The following is an 18029-nucleotide window of genomic DNA, read 5'->3' on the forward strand; positions in this document are numbered from 1 at the left end:
ATTTCAAAGAACTGACTGTACCAGGGAGTGGTTTTGCAGCCGTGTCAGTTCTACAACCTCCGGGTCTCCCTTCCAGGCGCTGTCCTAGTCTCTAGCAATGGGGATGCTGGCCCGTCATTGTCAGACCTTGCTGACAAGGAGCGGCTGGAACAAATGCGCGAACGCCGAGGGGTGCAAGGAGTTCTCTCGGGGACAAATGAAACAGAATCGAAAGAAAAAGCGACCCTGCTTTTTCGGCGGGAGTACAGGAAATCGCAGTCATCAGAGATGACTGTCGTTTCCTCCGAGGGCTGCTTGCAGAGCCGAGGCAGGTGCTGGGGTTCCTCATGGAGAGCCGCCCCGCTGGCTGCGGTTGGCAGGCTCGGGGGCACCTGCCGCTTTGGGGACCCCGCAAAAGCGCGGGTTTGCAGCTTGCGGGGATCCCTCGGCCGTGGCGCGGGGCACCGGCCACAAGGTGGCGCCAGAGGCCCCTGGGGCGGAGCCTCGGCGCTTCATTTGCTTAATATATTGCCGCGGCGGCCGTGTGTCCCCCCACCCCGCGCCGCGATCGCGGCCCTCCGGGACCGCCGCGCTCCTCCGGCGCGGCAGCGCGGCCCTCCCGCCTCGGCAGAGCCTGAGGACACCACCAAACAGCGAAAGGGGTCGGCGAGCGAGACTCGCTCTGTGCGAAAGGTTCTCCCACTCTCCGCCCAATATAAACCTGCGCCGGGAAGGGTCCAGTGATGGGATGTTCTGAAGACCTGCTCGCTAGGCCACGCACGGAGGACGCTGGTTCCTCATGGGCCCCGCGCCCGCCTAGGGGAAAGTCCCCGGACCGCTGGCAGAGAGTGCCGGGCGCTGCTGCGCCCTCGCCCGCCCCCATCTCACGCAGTTCTCCGCCGAGACGCCCGCGGGCCGAGCGGGTGAGGACGGGGTGGGCTCTCGTCACGGCCACAGATACGCAGGTAGTGCGCAGGCGCACCAACAGAACGGGGCTCACTCTCAGGCCATCCCTTGCCCTTTTATTACCCGTGGCTGCTGCCTGGCCAGCTCCCCGGCTCAGGGGAACATGCTTACAGCAAGAGCAAAGCACACGTGGGCACACGTGCCTGACCGGCAACGGCTCCGGCTCGCAGGATACGCGCCCCATTCTCCTCACACCCACTGGCTCCAGCGTCCATCCATGATGTACAGACGGGTCAGGGTGATGCTCACCTGATGCAAGCGCCTGCTCCTGCCCGAAAAGCCTTTTCTGCGCTCCCTGCTCTGGCGAGAAGCAAGAAGCAGGACAGAAGTAACCTGTCAGGTTCATTTGCACCACGTAGAAGTTAAAGACGGAACACAGGAGGGTCTGCTGCGTCTGTGAGTGGCAGCACAAAAGTTGCCCCAGTGTGGCAGTGCCTTGTGCACACCTCTTATGCTGCCGCACAGGGCCTGCTCCCGGCCTCCTTTGAGCACTCCTGCCGGTGCCTCAGACCGGTGAGTGCCACCTGCCTGTGCTGGGCAGGATCTCACACTGACACTCTGATACCATGCATGATGCTGCTGCCTGCAGCAGCAATCGGTGCACGTAAGTGATGGCCATGCTGATAACCCAGTTCATCTCGTACGCAGAGCCGTTCTTGCCTCCAGTACGTCATGCAGGGAGCAGCACATCACTGTGGTTGACTCCATGGAGTTAAGCTCTCTGCTGCCCTACACTGTGAGGGGAACACAACAGAAGAGCATTGGCAGTGATCCCCAAAGTAACACCAAGATCAAGCATTTCAAGCCCAAAAAGTACAATTAATACTTCCCTCACCCAAAGAGCTCCCCAGCCAGAGACAACACTTTCTCATACTCTCTCAGTGTTTCTGAAGCTCCTGTGGAGAGCCCAGGTCTGCTACACTAGCAGCCTGTATCACCATGAGTTGAGCTGCAGGCATGTGGCCTAGATGTAGGCAATGTACACTTTGCAAACCCTGCTGGTTTCCAACATCTGCTGTTCTTCTTCCAGCAATATCCCTATGGCGACATCTTTTCACCTGTGTCAGCCCTGTGCTAGGCAGAGGACAGCAGCATGCAGAGCAAGGAGTAGCTCTGTGTGGAACCAGCTATGAGAGCTCTGACTGCTTCACAAAGGAACTTTGAAAGGGTGCACAAGGGGCAGACAAACCACCTGTCCTGAACTGCCACTTTGGTTGCCGTCTGAGACACTTGAACTACTTTAGTGTCTTTCTCTTGTTTTTTCTGCAGTTCTTCATATGATTAACGGTACAGGTGTAGGAAAGCCGAGATTTCAAATTAAAATGCCATCAAAGAACCCATCCCAAAAGAAACAACTAAACTAGGGCACAGCTCTATGAAGTTCTGTTTGTTGGTTGAAAAACCATAATGAAATCCCAGTGTCCTAGTTTCACCTAAGAAGGATGTATCTGAGGCTCTGTGAAACTGAAGTTTCATGAGCTGTCATCCCTCTGTAGTGCAGGTAGCAAGCACCTGCACTACAGGCTGAAGACTGCAGACAAGCTTGTGCAGACAAGCTGAAGCTTATGCAGTGACTGATGTGGGTCTGTTTTCCTTTTTTGGGTTTTTTTTTTTGTTCCTAAAGATTGCACTACAGCACTTGAACAATTTGGGCTGATTTTCTTCACAGGTGGACAAAATTCTCTCACTTCTAGTTTATTGCAAATGTTGGTCTTCACATTTGTTAACAGGAGAGAACATGTCAAAAGTCAGACTCATCCTGAGTATAGATGACAATAAGCTGGCATGACATGGTCTAGTGTTCCAGAGATGGAGGGAAGGAAGCATATGCTGAAGGAGTTTTGATGCCATCTTTCCCTTTCATTAAGCAGATCTGTGCCCCAGCTTTGTAAGATGCAAACTGCAGGGAAAATAGCAGCAGTATCTGATTTGTAGAAAATATATATGTGTGTGTGTGTGTGTGTATACTTAGCTTTTCTTTCAACTAAAAGTGTGCACTTTTGCAGTGTTTTGCACAGGGTATAATATGCCACACTCTTTGTCCATTTAACAACAATTAACTTGTATTTGTGTGCCTTCTGGATGGTTCTGTTAGTGGCCATTGCCACAGCAAAGGTATTGCCCTTAGCTAGATTTATGTGTTTTTAAGAAAATATTGTCATTTATGCCCACTCCCTCCTGCACCAATCCCCATTCTAAACCTGCTGTCAGGAAGCATAAGGTTTAAGGTTGTGATTAATTTAATTCCATGCCTCTTCCTTGCATGAATCTAAACCTGGGCAGTTTCATCCAACCCCTGCAGTCACAGAACAAGAGCAACTGCACGAAGCTGAGCTGGGACAGTGGCCAGTGCAGAGCTGGCCCAAACAGAGTATTACTGACTCTTCTGACACATGACTGGCCTCTAGTACGTGGCAGCAGAGGTTCCTGCAGGCATTGAGGACACATTCACATAGAAGTCTTCAGAAAAAGGGGGTTTGTGTTGATACCTTGTCATGGTTTCAAATACAGTGTACATTAATTTTTAAAATGGCACGTGATAATTTCTGAGCACGACTCCCTGTTGCTAAGGCAATGGAAGATTGGGTTCCAGTGGTAGTTGCTTTCTCTAGGAACACTGCTGCAACTAAAAAAAACCATTGTTCAGCTCCAACACCTGAGCCTACTGGCCTTTAAAGGTTGAACTGTCACTGATGGTCAAGTAACATCAATTGTCAGGCCCAACTGGACTGAAAAAGGACTCATTTTAAATGCTGCTATCAGAGACGAATCACACTGGGCAAAAGAAACTTTGTCACTGGTAAGAAAGTCAATCTAACTAATCATAGAAGAATTGTTTTTTGCCTGATTTTCTATATCTAACAGTGTTTTTACATTTTAACTGCAGTCTGAGAGACAAACTATATTCAGGCAGATGTGGCCCCTATTTCAACATAGCCTTCCACCATAAATCCTCCCTTAGTTTGGAGCAAATGTCACATTTCTGCTTATTATTTTGGTGAGGAGCATGGTTCAGAGGCTAGGGACCTATTGATCTTGTTTAACCAGTACATTTTCTCACAATTACAACTGAATAATAAAGCGAATGTAAACCCTGTCAGACCTTGGAAAGAAATGTGCATCAGCTGTATATTTATACTATAGAGTAATAGTCATTTTTTGTAACTTAGAGTAAGTGGTGGCAATGAAAAACATGTGTAGCAGCAGCACCCATAAGAAACACGCAGTGCAGGTCACTTGGTGCTACAGTTGTTTTGATGACATGAAATTACTCTCTGGTGCCATCTGCAGTGACTTTTTAGTTGCACTACAGATTAATCACTTGTTCTAGGTTTGGATGAGCAGATTCCAAAGGAAAAAAAAAAATCCACACTAGGAGGGAGATGAGATGAGGCTTCCTCCTGATAGGGTGGAGTTTTCATGACCTAGGCCAAAACTCAGTTCAAGTTTCCAGGAGAATTCTGATATTTGTAAATGGTAACTGTAGGCATGTAATTAGCCCATTTCTGCATATGGAGTGGAATTCATTTCACTGACATTTGTGACAACAGACCTGGGCTCCCCTTGCAGTCAATGCAGACATTTTTAGGGCAAGACCTATTTATACTTATAAGATTCTCTTTTGTTCGATGCAGTTAGCTGGAGGACTCCCACCTTTATTTCTCAAGTTGGAAGGGAAAATTAAGCTCCACATATGGGAGAGTGTTATGAATATCTTAACCCATCAATTACCAAAAACTTCCTGCAGGTGCACTGCCTGCCCTCATTTCACAATCTTCATTCCTGTGGTGCTATTGAGTACGTTTGTTCCATGCAGGAGGAAGAAGTGAGAATGTGTTTCTCACGTGGCCCGTGCTGAGTAGCAGAATCACAGAAATGCGGCGTGCACATTAGTGTATGCCTCAGGCAAGAGCATACCAAAGCAAAGAGCATAAATCATTTAAAAATTCCTTTCCCAAACATCATCTGCACACTGCCCCAGTCCTTTGGCATGGCAATTGGCTACACTCATCAAGGATGCTTTAAAACAGTAGGTGAGGAAGAAGAGTCACTATCTGAAATCTGTTTCCGGGAGAGGAAAACAAGGACGTGTTACTTCAGCCAGGAGTGGACAGATCCAAGTTGTAAATGATGGAGAAGGATGCACGTGGCTGTGTTGTCACAGCAGCCAGGTGCTGCCCCTCAGCTGCACCTCCCCTCAGGGGCTGCAGTTCCTATGCCAGCCAGCACGCTCCACAGCACCTGTGAGAAGCTGGTGGTGTCCAGCTCCTGCCAACTTCCAGAGGGCATTTTGAACAGAGCTCAAAAGGGAGTGCTGTGGTTCTGCTCAAAATAAAGCCACAATATGTCAGTATGCTTTGATGGAAGCAATGATGTAATATAAAAGCAAATTCCTTAACATCTCCCACCTTGGGCCTATCAACTTCTATAAACACTTTTGGGTATAGCCATGAGATTAGAGGATGGAAGATGAATGGGAAGAACTGTAAAAACAGATCAATACAAAACACAGCCTGAACTGAACTTGCTGTAAACACTTTAGTCCATTTTTCATTCTGCTCCTGGTGAGATAAATAGAACTCATTGGTTTGAAATAAAAAGATGAGCTGGATATTGCAGCCACCTTCTTCCCTGTGTTAATGGAAGTCAATTGATCGCTAATCAGGGCTCAGAAAGAGAATTTGGTTTAGGGTGTATTGGCAGAAAACTTGGAACTTCTCCAGGTTTTTAACAGATATTTGCATCTGGATGGGAAAGAATATACATCTCCTGATCAGTGTGGGATGTTTGTTACTTGGTGCTAGACAGCTCTTTGATACAGCTGAGCTGGGGAAAAAAAACCCCATGTCAGTGTTTTCAAGAAATGTGCTGGTTTAGTTTATCACCTTATTGAAATGATCAGATGTTAACCCATGTCTTGTTTTTAGGTGTCCTACACTTGTGTAAATGAAAAAGAAAAACAATAATCATTGTTCCCATGTGATTTGTGTTCCATCAGATAAATCAAGCCTACTATTGAAGGAAAACCAAAAGCAATGACTTCTGCCATTGGAGGGAAGTATCTTTTTTTGATGACCCGATGATAGAGGAGTTTTCAAGAATAACTTACCTGGACAAATAGGCTATATGAAGGTCAACTCTGACCTTTCTATACGACTTTTCTATGGCCCATAGCTTTCTTCATCTGACTTTTTGAAAATGCCTACCTGGCTTGTACTCATTCTTTCTTTTCTTTGTGTTTCTTTTTTTGGTATCTTGGAGAACTCTTCATCTTCTTCATCCCATGGAAACCAGAGGAGCAAGAATTTTACCTGCCACGAAATACATATCATCAACAATCAGTTCTGTTTGCTTAAAAGAAGCACTCCTTTATCACCCTTGGAGCATTTCCACTAAATGTTAGGTAGGTCTTTCACAATTGCAGCCCTTTATGAACTTGTTCTCATTGATGATGCTGCTTTTCATTAGTTTTCCCACAGGCTGAAACTCTTCCTGGGCTATCAATGGAAAGCTGAAAAAAAATCCAACCAACTTGTCTATTATTAGGTGAAAAGGAACACTATTAGGTACACACAGAGGTACTATTAGGACAGGAATCACCTATGATTTCAGGATGTAAAGTCAAGGTCACTAAAGATAAGAGGCTAAACCTCTCCTTCCTTGGAGGTCTTCAAGACCCACCTGGACATGTTCCTATGCGACCTGATCTAGGTGACCCTGCTTCTGCAGGGGGGTTGGACTAGATGATCTCTAAAGGTCCCTTCCAAACCCTACCGTTCTATGATTCTATGAAATGGGGAACACAAGACTTGGATTAAATATCTGAAAATGTTTCATCATAGAAAAATCTGTAGTATAATAATCTTTCAGAAAAAATAAGAATACTCTCAGTTGGACTTTTAAAAACTACACTGGGAAACGATAAAGAAACAAAACTGTTGGGATCTATTCTCTACAGAGAGAGAGGATAGCTTAGAGACATAAATAAATCTAAATAAATTGAAAATAGGGCATCTGTGTATTATTTACTCTTGGAGGGCAACCACTGAGGCAGGTTTTATGCAATACAGCCTAATAACACATCCCTAATACCACTGTGAATATCAACCTCAGGCTGACAATTTTCCACTTAATGGAGAGGGTTAGTGGAAATGCATGGTCATTGTACAGTTGTTCTGCCTGTCCATCACTACAAGTAGCAGGGTTTTGCTCTACCATACCTCTTCTCATCTCCAGATATTCCATCACTTATATTAATCCAGGTCCTTTTGCACTGGTATACAGGTAGTGCTTTTTGCATGTACAGTAAATGTTATCTGTCAATATGACACAAAATAATTCAATTGAGGCCTGTTACTCTGAAGTGACAACAATGATCACCATGCAACAGAATTTCAGTGGTTTACTGCCGATGGGAGTGAAGGTAACTTGGTTATTTTCACTTTCTAAATCTATTTATGCAAAAATGAGGGAAGTAGAATAAAATGATCTGAGGCTTAGCTTCATTAATCTGAGCTGTTACGTGACATGAAAAAGAAGCAGCTGGTTTTACTGGTGTTATGAATTTTAAGATGAACGTGTCCTCTTAAGAACATGAACACACTGAGTTGTAGGCTTCCTGTTTTTTTGGCCAAAGTGACATCAGTGTAATAAAGAATGTTTTGAAAGTACTGCCTACAACTTTGTTTCTATCCACTTTTATGAACTTCCCAACATATTGTTGACTCAGGCAAAGCCATCTGGCTACAGCTACAATTACTCAACATCTTAGACATATGAAAATCACTGTTATGTAGACTACCAGCTCAGCAGCTGCGTGAGTTGAAAGTTAAGAATGTGTTTAAATATTTTCATGTACCAAGGTCTTAAGAAAATAATATCTGCAGGCTGACATCGTGTGAGATGCTGGTCTGTGGGCTGGTCAGACGAAGCCAGCAAAGTTCAACACACTAATTTAGTTGTAGGACTGGCCATAGAGCCATCTGGCACAGGTCTTATAATCACAGACTCATAGTAAAAAGAAAAAAAGAAGGCTGGAAGGGATCCTCTGGAGGCCATCAAAGCAAAGCCAGCTTCACAGCCAGAGCAGATTGTGGCAGGCCTCATCCAGTGAGGCTCCAAAGATATCCAAGGAAGGAGACTACACAGCCTCTCTGCACAACCTATGCTGCTGCCTAACTGCTACTCGAGACTGTGCCATCCTGAAATATTATCTGCAGGATTAGTGTGGGATGCTCCTTTAGTGCTGGCTACTTACCAGCACCAGTAGCAATGTAAGACAGAAGAGTTTTCTGGGGGTTAGATTTGGGTGGGGTTTTTTTCATTTTACCCTTGCACTCAATCTTCTCTGATGATGCTTTCTATGCCAGATGTTGTATTTTTCCCCACTTTTTTTCATGTCCCTGACATATAAATGCAACATACTGTAAACCTAAAGGGCCTCCTCAGCATATTTCAAGACTCCAGAAAGTATTTTTTTTCCCCAATGCTTACCTATTATTATTCATGTCTCAAAGAGAAGGGGGGATGAAATCTCAACCTTGTAGTAATTCTGTCTGTATCATTCTCCCAGTAGGAAAAATTATATAGTTAAAAAGTATAGTTCTACTTCTGTTTTCCTACTGTGTTTCTTGTGGCCAACATTTAATACAAACTCTGCAACAGTTTTGAGAAAGACAGGATACTTTGTCAAAATTGGGCAATTTGTTGGCAAGAGAATGGGTTTTAAAAGGCTTAACTTCTTTGATGCCTTATTTTAAATTTACCCTGACTCCTCGGCATAAAATGTCTCTCAGTTTCCCTAACAGTTAATCGCAAATCATTTTGCTGTTTAAAGCTAAATCACATAGCTCTTATTATGGGCAATAACAGTCTTAACTGCTGTGTACAGTTGGAGAATATGAATAAATGTCCTGGTTTCAGCTGGGAGAGAGTTAACTTTCTTCCCAGTAGCTGGTGCAGGGCTGTGTTTTGGATTTAGAGAATAATGTTGATAACACACTGATGTTTCAGTTGTTGCTAAGTAGTGCTTATCCTATGTCAAGGACTTTCCTGTTTCTTGTGCTTTGCCAGCAACGAGATGCACCAGAAGCTGGGAGGAAACGTACCCAGGATGGCTGCCCTGAACTAGTCAAAAGGCTATTCCATACCACAGAACATCATGCCCAGTATATAAACTGGGGGCAGTCAGTGGGGAGAGGCAGATCACTGCTCAGGCATCATGCAGTAGATGCTGAGCAATCACATCGTGCATCACTTGCCTTTATTGGGTTTTTATTTCCCCCTTTTTTTGACATATAATTTTTCATTGCCATTATTACTATAATATTTGTATTATTACTGTTGTTATATTCCATTTTAGTTTTTAAACTGTTCTTATCTCAACCCACAAGTTTTACTTTTTTTTCCCCCTCATTCTCCTGCCCATTCGTCCCACTGGGAGAGCTGAGTGAGTGACTCTGTGATGCCTGTGGTGAAACCATAGTAATTAATTAGATGCCTCACCCCATCAACTGCTACAGTGAAAAAAGCTGGCTATGGAGCACACTTTCGTGTACCAGGCAGAAACTTGTCTTCCCTACCCATAGTCTCTCACTATGCTATCACTACAAACCTCAACTCGCTGTGAAAACTGCTCTGCAGAAAGAAACTGTTGCAGAAAATAGCTCACAGCAGTTTGGGAGAGAAATACGCAAGCCATCTGCAAACAGTTTAACAGATATATATCTATATGAATTTCATTGCAATAAAACTTACTCGCATTCCGCTCCTGCAGACACAATGCCTCCGGAAGGCTGCATTTCGAGAGATTTGGTGCCATCTGTGCCGACAGATTATTTTTTTTGTATGCCAAAATATTACAAGAAAACGAGAGAAGAGTGAAAAGGGTAAGGCTTCAGCATCGAATGGAAAACTTCGTCGGTCTTCTGCTGGCTCAAATACCTTTGGCACAATCTCCTGAAAAAGGTTCAGGGTTACGACTGAAAACACCATGCGGGGAGTCACGGCCTGTACAGGGAACAACTGTAATCCCAGCAACGCAGCTACAACACACCCTCGAAATAAACCCCTCAATGATTCTGTTTCTCGGAAACAGAGTTTCCAGGGACAGAGAGTGTTTAGGGAAGAGCGAATGAACACGGAAGAACTGGTCGAAGACCAGCGTTAATCGGTGCTAGCAAACACCTCCCGCGACTGCAGGATGGGGCCCGCCTGAGGGACCGTCGCGGTCCTCAGGGCAGGGTCGCTGCGCCGCTGTCCCCTCGGCAGAAGCGGACTGCGAGCCGGAGGTAACGGGCGCCTCTCGTACCTGGCGCTCATTTCCGCTCTCTTCGTCTCACGGCGGGGCAGGCGGGGCCGCGCGCGCCGCAGGGGACCCGGGCCGGCCCCGGCGAGCCGGGCTGTGCCGTGCCGAGCCGAGCCCGCCACGGGCACCTGAACACCGCGCAGCCCCGACCTCACGCCCTCGGTCACAGCCACCTCGCGGTGCGCCGGTCCCGGCTCCGCCCCGGCCGCGGAAGCAGCGGCGGGGTGCGCCTTTAACAGAGGCTCCGCCTCCGCGCTGGCTCCCGCCCCTCGCCGCGCGCCGGGCCAGTAGGAGCAGGCGAGAGAGGAAGGCGGGAGAATGCGAACCCGTCGCAGCGCCGCCAGCCGCGCCTTATAAGGGCAGGGCCTCGCGCATGCGCGTAGCCCGGCGGCCAGGGGCGGGGGCTCCGAGTGGGTTTTGCTTCAGCGGCGGCACCGCGGCGGGAAGGAGCGCTGGACCCCGAGGAGGGGCGGCCCGGCCCGGCCCGGCCCGGTGTAGGCGTTCACCCCTCCCCGGCCCCCGCGGCGCAGCGGCTCGGCCCGCGCGGCTCGGCCCCCGGCGGGCAGAGGGGCGGCGGCAGGAGGGAGTGGAGCGGGGCCGCCGCGGGTAACCCCGCGCCCGGTGCGGGCGGCGCGGCGGTTGCGGCGGATGTGCTGCTGGCGCGGGGGGATGATGCTGGCGGGGCCGCAGCTGGTGGCGGGGCCGGCAGCGCCGGGCGGTGAGCGGGCCCGGCTGCTCTCGCTCTACGTGCAGGACTACCTGGAGTGCGTGGAGTCGCTGCCGCTGGACATCCAGCGCAACGCCTCGCTGCTACGGGAGATGGACACGCAGTGCCAAGGTGGGCGCCGCCGCGGGACGGGGCCTCCGCCACAGGGCACCGGCTGGGGGGGGGGCGGGGGGAGGAAGGGGGGCGGCAGCCCGCCGCACATGCGCCCGGCGCGGAGGGGCCGGAGCCGGGGCGGGACCGGCGGAGGGGAGTGGGCGCCGGGGAGGGCTCCCTGTTGAGGCCTGCGCGGGGCTCAGCCGTTGGCGGGGCCGGGGTGCCGGGCGCTGCGCTCCGCCGGGGCGGGCGACCGAGAGCCCTCCCCGTCCGCGGCCCCGCCTCCTGGGCGGCGGGATCCGGCGATGCCTCGCTGCCCTGCGCTAGGCCCCGGCTCCATGCGGGGCTGCTCCCGCCCCGCTCCCCCCGCCGGGCAGTGCGGTGCTGCTGGCGGTAGGGGCCCGGGCGCCGGTGTTACAGTTGCCTCCACCCGCCCCTGCGAGGTGCGGGTGCCGCGCCCCGGCCGAGCCGTGTCCCTGTCCCGCGGTACATGGCTGCTCTGTGGCCCGGCCCGCCGGGCGCTGAGAGGGCAACGCTAAGTGTTAGCAGCGCATCCCTGCGTCGTGGCGGGGGTCCGTAGAGCGGGACGTTAGCCTTAACTTCAGCCCAAGCAGGTTAGATATCACTTCAGTCGGTTCTGTCTCGAACTCCTGGGCTACGCGGCTGTGGTATCTTTCACTTCTGATGCCTCCCCTGCCGCCTGATCATAAGGTGGTATCTCCTGCCGAAGAGCGTTGCCGCTTGAACTGTGCAGTAAAGGTCGAGTGGCGTGGAGCCCCCGGCAGGAGGGGGACGGAGGGAAAATCGTCCCCGTGGAGAAGGAACTGCAGCCGCGTCCTCGCCGCTGGGAGGATTTCCTCAGCTGGGCTAGAGGGGACCCTTAAGGCCTTTCAGACGTTAAACAGAAGGCAGCTATTGTAAATGGATTCTTGCAGTTATCTTTCTAATTACCCACGGAGATACATAAGAACAGGCTTTTGTAAGTTTTCTGTGTTTTTAAAGTCTAAAGGTCATAGGCTTGTCTGCAGCACTTTGACTTCTCGGCCAAAGCTGACACTTTACCTGATATGTGACCAGCCAGTGCTCTGCAGCTGCCTTGAATAAATTCAGTCTCTCGTTTAGGCTAAGTCTATTATATGTATTCCTCCAGCCACTAATACAGTACTGGGCCAAATCAGAGATTTGCTCCTAGTTTTAGCAAAGCCTTCAGCTGTTTGGGTTTTGGTTTGGGTTGGGGGTTTGTTTTTTGTTTGTTTTTTTTTTTAACAACAGAAACAAAAAATCTCAACCCCTAAAAACTGAATAAAAACATTTTAGGTCAAAGTCTGAAGATGTAAAAGGAGTGATAGATTATTTCAGTTACTTGAAAAGGTCGTGATAGTTTATGCAGGCAGGACAAAGCCATTCCTGTGCTTGGAAAACTGAAATCTTTTTATCTTTTATTAGCACCACCAAAGTTAATCAGATTATCTGTAATGAACACTTGGCCTTGGGTTTTTTTGGATTGGGTTTTTTGAGGGGGAGTGGTGAGGCTTTGGTTGTTGTCTTTGTGGGTTTTTTCAAATGAGGATTTTAGAGCAGTTCAGTTGGGCATATGGATGCCTTTTCTAAGCTTAGGGACCAAGAAAGCTTTCGGTGAACTTGAATCTCTGTCATTCCAAAAGTTCTTTCCTGTTTTTAATGGATGGTGATTCATTCAAAGTGTTCAGTTTGTATTCACAGGCTGCATATAGGTAATAATCAGTGTAAGGTAAATGTTGTTCTCTGTCAGAGTGTGAAAAAGTGAAGAGTTACTGCTTGTGGGTTCTTCTGGGCAGGGCATTCCCAATATGGGAAATGTGTGTAACTGTACCTAAACATTTTTCTTCACCTCATTAAAAAGAGGCTGGGTGGGAGATAACGTGGCTGCAGAATATTTTACCTTGGTTATGCCTTTTTAATTCAACAGCGTATGAAGTACCTTGCTCCGTGCTTTTCAGAGAGTAAGATTTTTATTGTCGTCTCCTCCTCTGTCAGGGCAACAGTTAAGTGATGCAGCTGAAGATGCTAAGAAACAAAGATTGTGTTTTTAATGGTGGCTGGAATGTTAGTATTGAGGGGGGGAAAAATAGGTCAAGTGAGTTATTGGACAGGCAGAGTAGTGATTTTTATCTTCATGAAAGTCTGAAAAAGAACAAAATGCTGTTGGCTCCTGTTTGTCGTACAGGTTTCAGAATTTATAGTAAAAGCAGCTGCTCATGCTTAAGCTACTGTTTCAAAATGTCAGCAGGAAAAAAAAAATCCCAGTGAACAATGTTGAGATAATATCTACAGCTTCCATTTAGCACGAGCTTGAATCATTTCACAACTGTACAGTGCAGACAAATGCTTCAAAAATGAGAACGAGTTTGTGAAATGTGGCTCTTTAGGGAGCGATAGATTGTACTGCGTATCTTCTCACTTTAAAGAGTTTAGTATCAGTCATAAATTCCCTTGCCTGTTCAAATAAAATTCTTAACTGGTTTCTGAAGGAACCAGTACTGTATCTGAAGCTGTGCATCAGGCTTCATTGTCAGTTCTACTATCTTATTTCCTTCCACATTAGCAATTTCTTTGTCTTTCATGTATCTGTGTACTGTAACTTTTGATCTGGGAAATGCTATATTGTTCTAAGTTGCTGGATTTTAAGAGTACAAACTAAAACTGTCTTCTCAGGTATTTATTAATCTCATTTGAGTTCAGTAAACTTGTTTTTAAGAACTAAAAATTATGAAGGATTCACAGCAACTCGTCTTTTCCATGACGTGCAAGAAGAAAAGCTTAACTCAGTCTGTGAGCCACTCATTACTAGTTCCGTAAAAATATCCTGTGATGCACTAAGAATAGGTAGCGTACTGTTGAGAAGTTCAGCCTCCATTTTTAAAACACAACTTGCTATAATTTGTCTTGGTAACAGTAAAAGCATCTTAAGTGCTTTAAATTTGTTTAAATCCTGACTGTAAATTTGCCAGTGTGTGACTTCAGTCGTCATACTCCTTTTATGACTGTGGCTACTTGGAAGTGTAACACTAAGTATAAGATGGGGAAGGCAGAGGACTTGGATATCCTAATTCTGGAGTGTCATTTGGCATATATTCTCTGTAATGGTTATATGAATTCTAAGTTTCTTCCTGTGATACCATAAGATATTGGTTTGGTTTGTAGACCATGCGTTTGGAACTACTGTGGTAAGGACTTGCAACAGAAATACCTGCTTTTTCAGATGGAGGCAGAATCTGACTGTCCTTGCTGCAGCACCTACGGTCCCCTTCCTTGGGTTATCCTTTCTTTTCCTAATGGCTGAAATAAGCTTGCTGTTTCTTAGAACTTGAGAGTCTTTTTTTCTCACAATCTTAAACATTGATTTTTTTGGCCCCATGGGACTTGAATAAAATATCCCACCTAGCCCACCACGATTTCTCATCGCTTAGAAATGCATTGCTATATTTTCTCGAGTGTGCTCCATCTCGTGTAATTATTCCTATTATCTTTGTTTTGTAGAAGCGTTAAAAGAAATAGATGATGTCTATGAGAAATACAAGGCAGAAAACGACCCTGTTCAGAAGAAGCGCTTGCAGCAGCACCTTCAGCGTGCGTTAATCAACAGCCAAGAGCTTGGAGATGAGAAAATCCAAATAGTAACTCAGATGCTAGAACTGGTAGAGAATAGAGCCCGGCAAATGGAAACGCACTCTCAGTGCTTTCAAGATCTGTCTGAGAACGAAAAGCCTCTAGAAAAGGCAAAGACGGAGTCCTGCCAGCCGGAGAGATCTTCACGTAGACCTCGTCGCCAGCGAACTAGCGAAAGCCGTGATCTGTGCCATATAGCGAATGGGATTGATGACTGCGATGATCAGCCACCTAAAGAAAAAAGATCGAAATCTTCCAAGAAGAAAAAACGCTCCAAAGCCAAACAAGAGAGAGAGGTTTCACCTGTAGAATTTGCAATTGATCCCAATGAACCAACTTACTGCTTATGCAACCAAGTGTCTTATGGCGAAATGATAGGGTGTGATAACGAACAGTGCCCTATCGAGTGGTTCCACTTCTCGTGTGTTGGACTCACCTACAAACCAAAGGGGAAATGGTATTGCCCCAAGTGCAGAGGAGACAATGAGAAAACGATGGACAAATGTACTGACAAATCAAAAAAGGACAGAAGGTCGAGGTAGTGAAAGCAATTCATGTTTTAAAGAGTTGCTCCTTTTATATTAAAATGTTTAATTTCCAGAGAACGCTGTTTTAGGAAATGCATAAGACTATGCAATAATTTTTAATCTATAATATTAATGGAGTATTAAAAGCTGTTATACCTTCTGTGATCTTTAACTTTCTGCACTGAATAACCAAAAAATTGAAACAGGGTGGCTTCAGACTTTCACAGAAGACATTACAAGCATATGGCGCTTGGTTTCAATTTAACCCCCTTAGTATTTTAAAGACCCTTGTCGATCTTGAAATAATGATGGTGGGAAAGATACTGAAGAACTTTTTATGTTATGGGAGAGGCATCGAGAGGCCTTGTGTAACTGCTAGAATCTTAACAACTGAATTTGTTATTTATCCCAGGTCTTAAGTTTTCAGCTTTTGTGTTAGCATCACACATTTGGCATTAGGGTGTTGGGATTCATCTGTAACTGTAAAAGTCTTCCGAGCTAAAAGCAGACCTCTTCAGTGACTTTCATATGACCAGTATGTTATTTCAAGGGAGAAATTGCCACTAACTTAAGCTTTTTTTTTTTTTTTTTTTTTTTGGTCAATATTAAACTCTTGTCTTTGTGACTTTACACTTGAGAGTCAGTTTTTGGATATGAGAGAATTATGGCCTATACGCAGTTTTGGGTATTCTTAGTAGGCTTCATTTGGGTTCTGTCAAGCACCCTGATTTGGTCTTTATTGCTTAAGATGGTGTCTCTGATGCCAAAATTATTTCCTTGCTGGTTTATGTTTTGCCACTACCTATATAAGCTTTTGAAATGGTAGAAAGATCCCTTGAGAGGAGGGGGATAGTGACATCTTGGGGAATGGAAACTGCACTTGTGATGTAATCTTTGTCATAATCAGTCTCTAGAGAGCTGAAACATGACTGGTATTCTCTGGGATGTAAACTTTGCTTTTCCTTAAATGGTATTTGTGCATCTGTGTGGCCACACCTGGGTTTAGGCACAGCACCACAGTTCTTAGACTTGGGCAACTACCTAAAAAGGCCAAAGGCAGAAGCTTTCAATAAAAGCTTTAATAGATTATAGAAAACAAAACATAAGCATGACTGGCACAGAGCCAGTAGACCCCAGCAGGTTTTTGACAGGGTATGTAACAGTGTAGTCTTCAAGTATGCTGGTAGTATCTGAACTAGTGTTCAGGTTTTAACTACCACTTGAGTGGTAGTTAAAAGCAAATTTCACCTTGACATCTCCTTAGAAGAGTGGAAAAAAGATGAAAACAGCTGTTGCTGGTCCTTTGCAAAGGGAGATGCTCACGGAGAAGCAAGTGGTGTACCAAAGCATTGCACCTATGTTTCCTGCACAACAGTGTTCTTCCTTGAGCCTGTCCTGGCAGGGCAGACAGCAGCTCTGTAGGGCTGGGTGTGGGTCTTATTTTTAGCTGGGCTGAAAGCTCTCAGAAAGTGCCCATAGGTCAGAAGTGCTCAGTCCTACCAAGATCTCCTTTGTCAGCACAGAGGGAGAAGCAACACCGTCTCTGGCCAAGCCTGCCTGAAAAACAGTTGTGCTGACTTGTGTGCGGTCCAGAAGGCAGATGAGCAAAAGCAAGCCACAGTGGATGGAGGCCATCTGAGGTCCCTCCTGCATCTCCACTAGAGGGCTGAGAGGGCTGGGCCAGAGCCCTGGCTGAGCTGTGCTTGGCATAAAGGGTGGCTCTGTGCTTTGGGGCCAGATGGTATGAATCCGTGCACGGGGCTCTAAATATTATCAGCGACGTAAAATACTAAGTCTGGTTCCACAGTTATGATCTGATTCCTTAACAGGATTTAGCATTTGCAAGTAACAGTAGTTAACATATGGCAGGAGAGCGTAAAGCCAGTGTTTTGAAATTTAGCTCTAAAATTGTAGGTTTATTAAGCGGATTAGCTCCGCTGGGGAGATCTGCACCACAGCGAGCAAGCAGCTCTTGCAGGAAACTACTGTAAGGGCTCCGACCGTCAGCAGGGTAGGAGAGAAGGAAAACCTTAGCCCAAGGTACCTATCTTGCTTTCCAAAGGTGGCAAAGACAGGCTTCTTGAGAGGGCCAGATCACGGCTATTGATGGAGAATGATGAAGCCAGCTGTTGGAGACCAAGTGTTGTAAGTCATCGCCTGTGCATTTTTGCTCCATTTTCTATTTGTTATGGCTTAATGATTCTTAAATTTCCTTCTTGAGAAGACAGGTTGGAAACCTTGGGCTGGGGATTGTATCTACGTCTACTGTCTCCTAAAAATGTTGATGCTTCCTGGTATTAAAAACCAAACATCACTTAACTAAACACTGAAGTTTCAGAACAAGTGAAATTGTAACTATTAACATTACTAATTTATCTTGAAATGTTCTTGGGTTTCTGCTGGCTAAATCAAGCATACTTTTTTTTCCAAGGCAGAGGAGAAAGCTGGGAGCTTTATATAATTGTTCATCTGGAATAATTACTGAAGTACGAAGTGTATGTTGTGGTGTCACAGGAAATTTTAGATTCTGAAAGCAGTCCAGATAAGTGTCTCTAATGCAGGGATGCTTTCTCATATGCTAATGGCCCTTCTAGCAGGGAATATGAATTCTCAAGGTTTCCAATGAAGATATTGCTGGGGCAGTGGCCTTTGCCTGCCCAATACATTCATTTGCTCAAACACAGCAGTAATTCAGTTTGTAAGCAGATTAGCAGTGTGCCTGAAACATACATGGGTGAGTTTAAAATTACCTCTTAAATACTCTGGCTAATTTGTTGTTAAA

At 46.4% G+C, this 18029-nt stretch overlaps 1 protein-coding gene across 1 annotated transcript; it reads left to right on the top strand.

The window, feature by feature from the left end:
• The first annotated feature begins 10575 nt into the window (after nt 1-10575).
• ING2 (inhibitor of growth family member 2) lies at nt 10576-15412 on the top strand. The gene is made up of 2 exons (XM_061993691.1): nt 10576-11090; nt 14592-15412. The coding sequence occupies exons 1-2, from the start codon at nt 10901-10903 to the stop codon at nt 15260-15262; spliced, it is 861 nt and encodes a 286-aa protein (XP_061849675.1). The 5' UTR covers nt 10576-10900; the 3' UTR covers nt 15263-15412.
• The last annotated feature ends 2617 nt before the right edge of the window (nt 15413-18029 follow it).

The sequence above is a fragment of the Colius striatus genome, chromosome 3 (assembly GCF_028858725.1).
Source record: "Colius striatus isolate bColStr4 chromosome 3, bColStr4.1.hap1, whole genome shotgun sequence".
NCBI classification, from domain to species: Eukaryota; Metazoa; Chordata; class Aves; order Coliiformes; family Coliidae; genus Colius; species Colius striatus.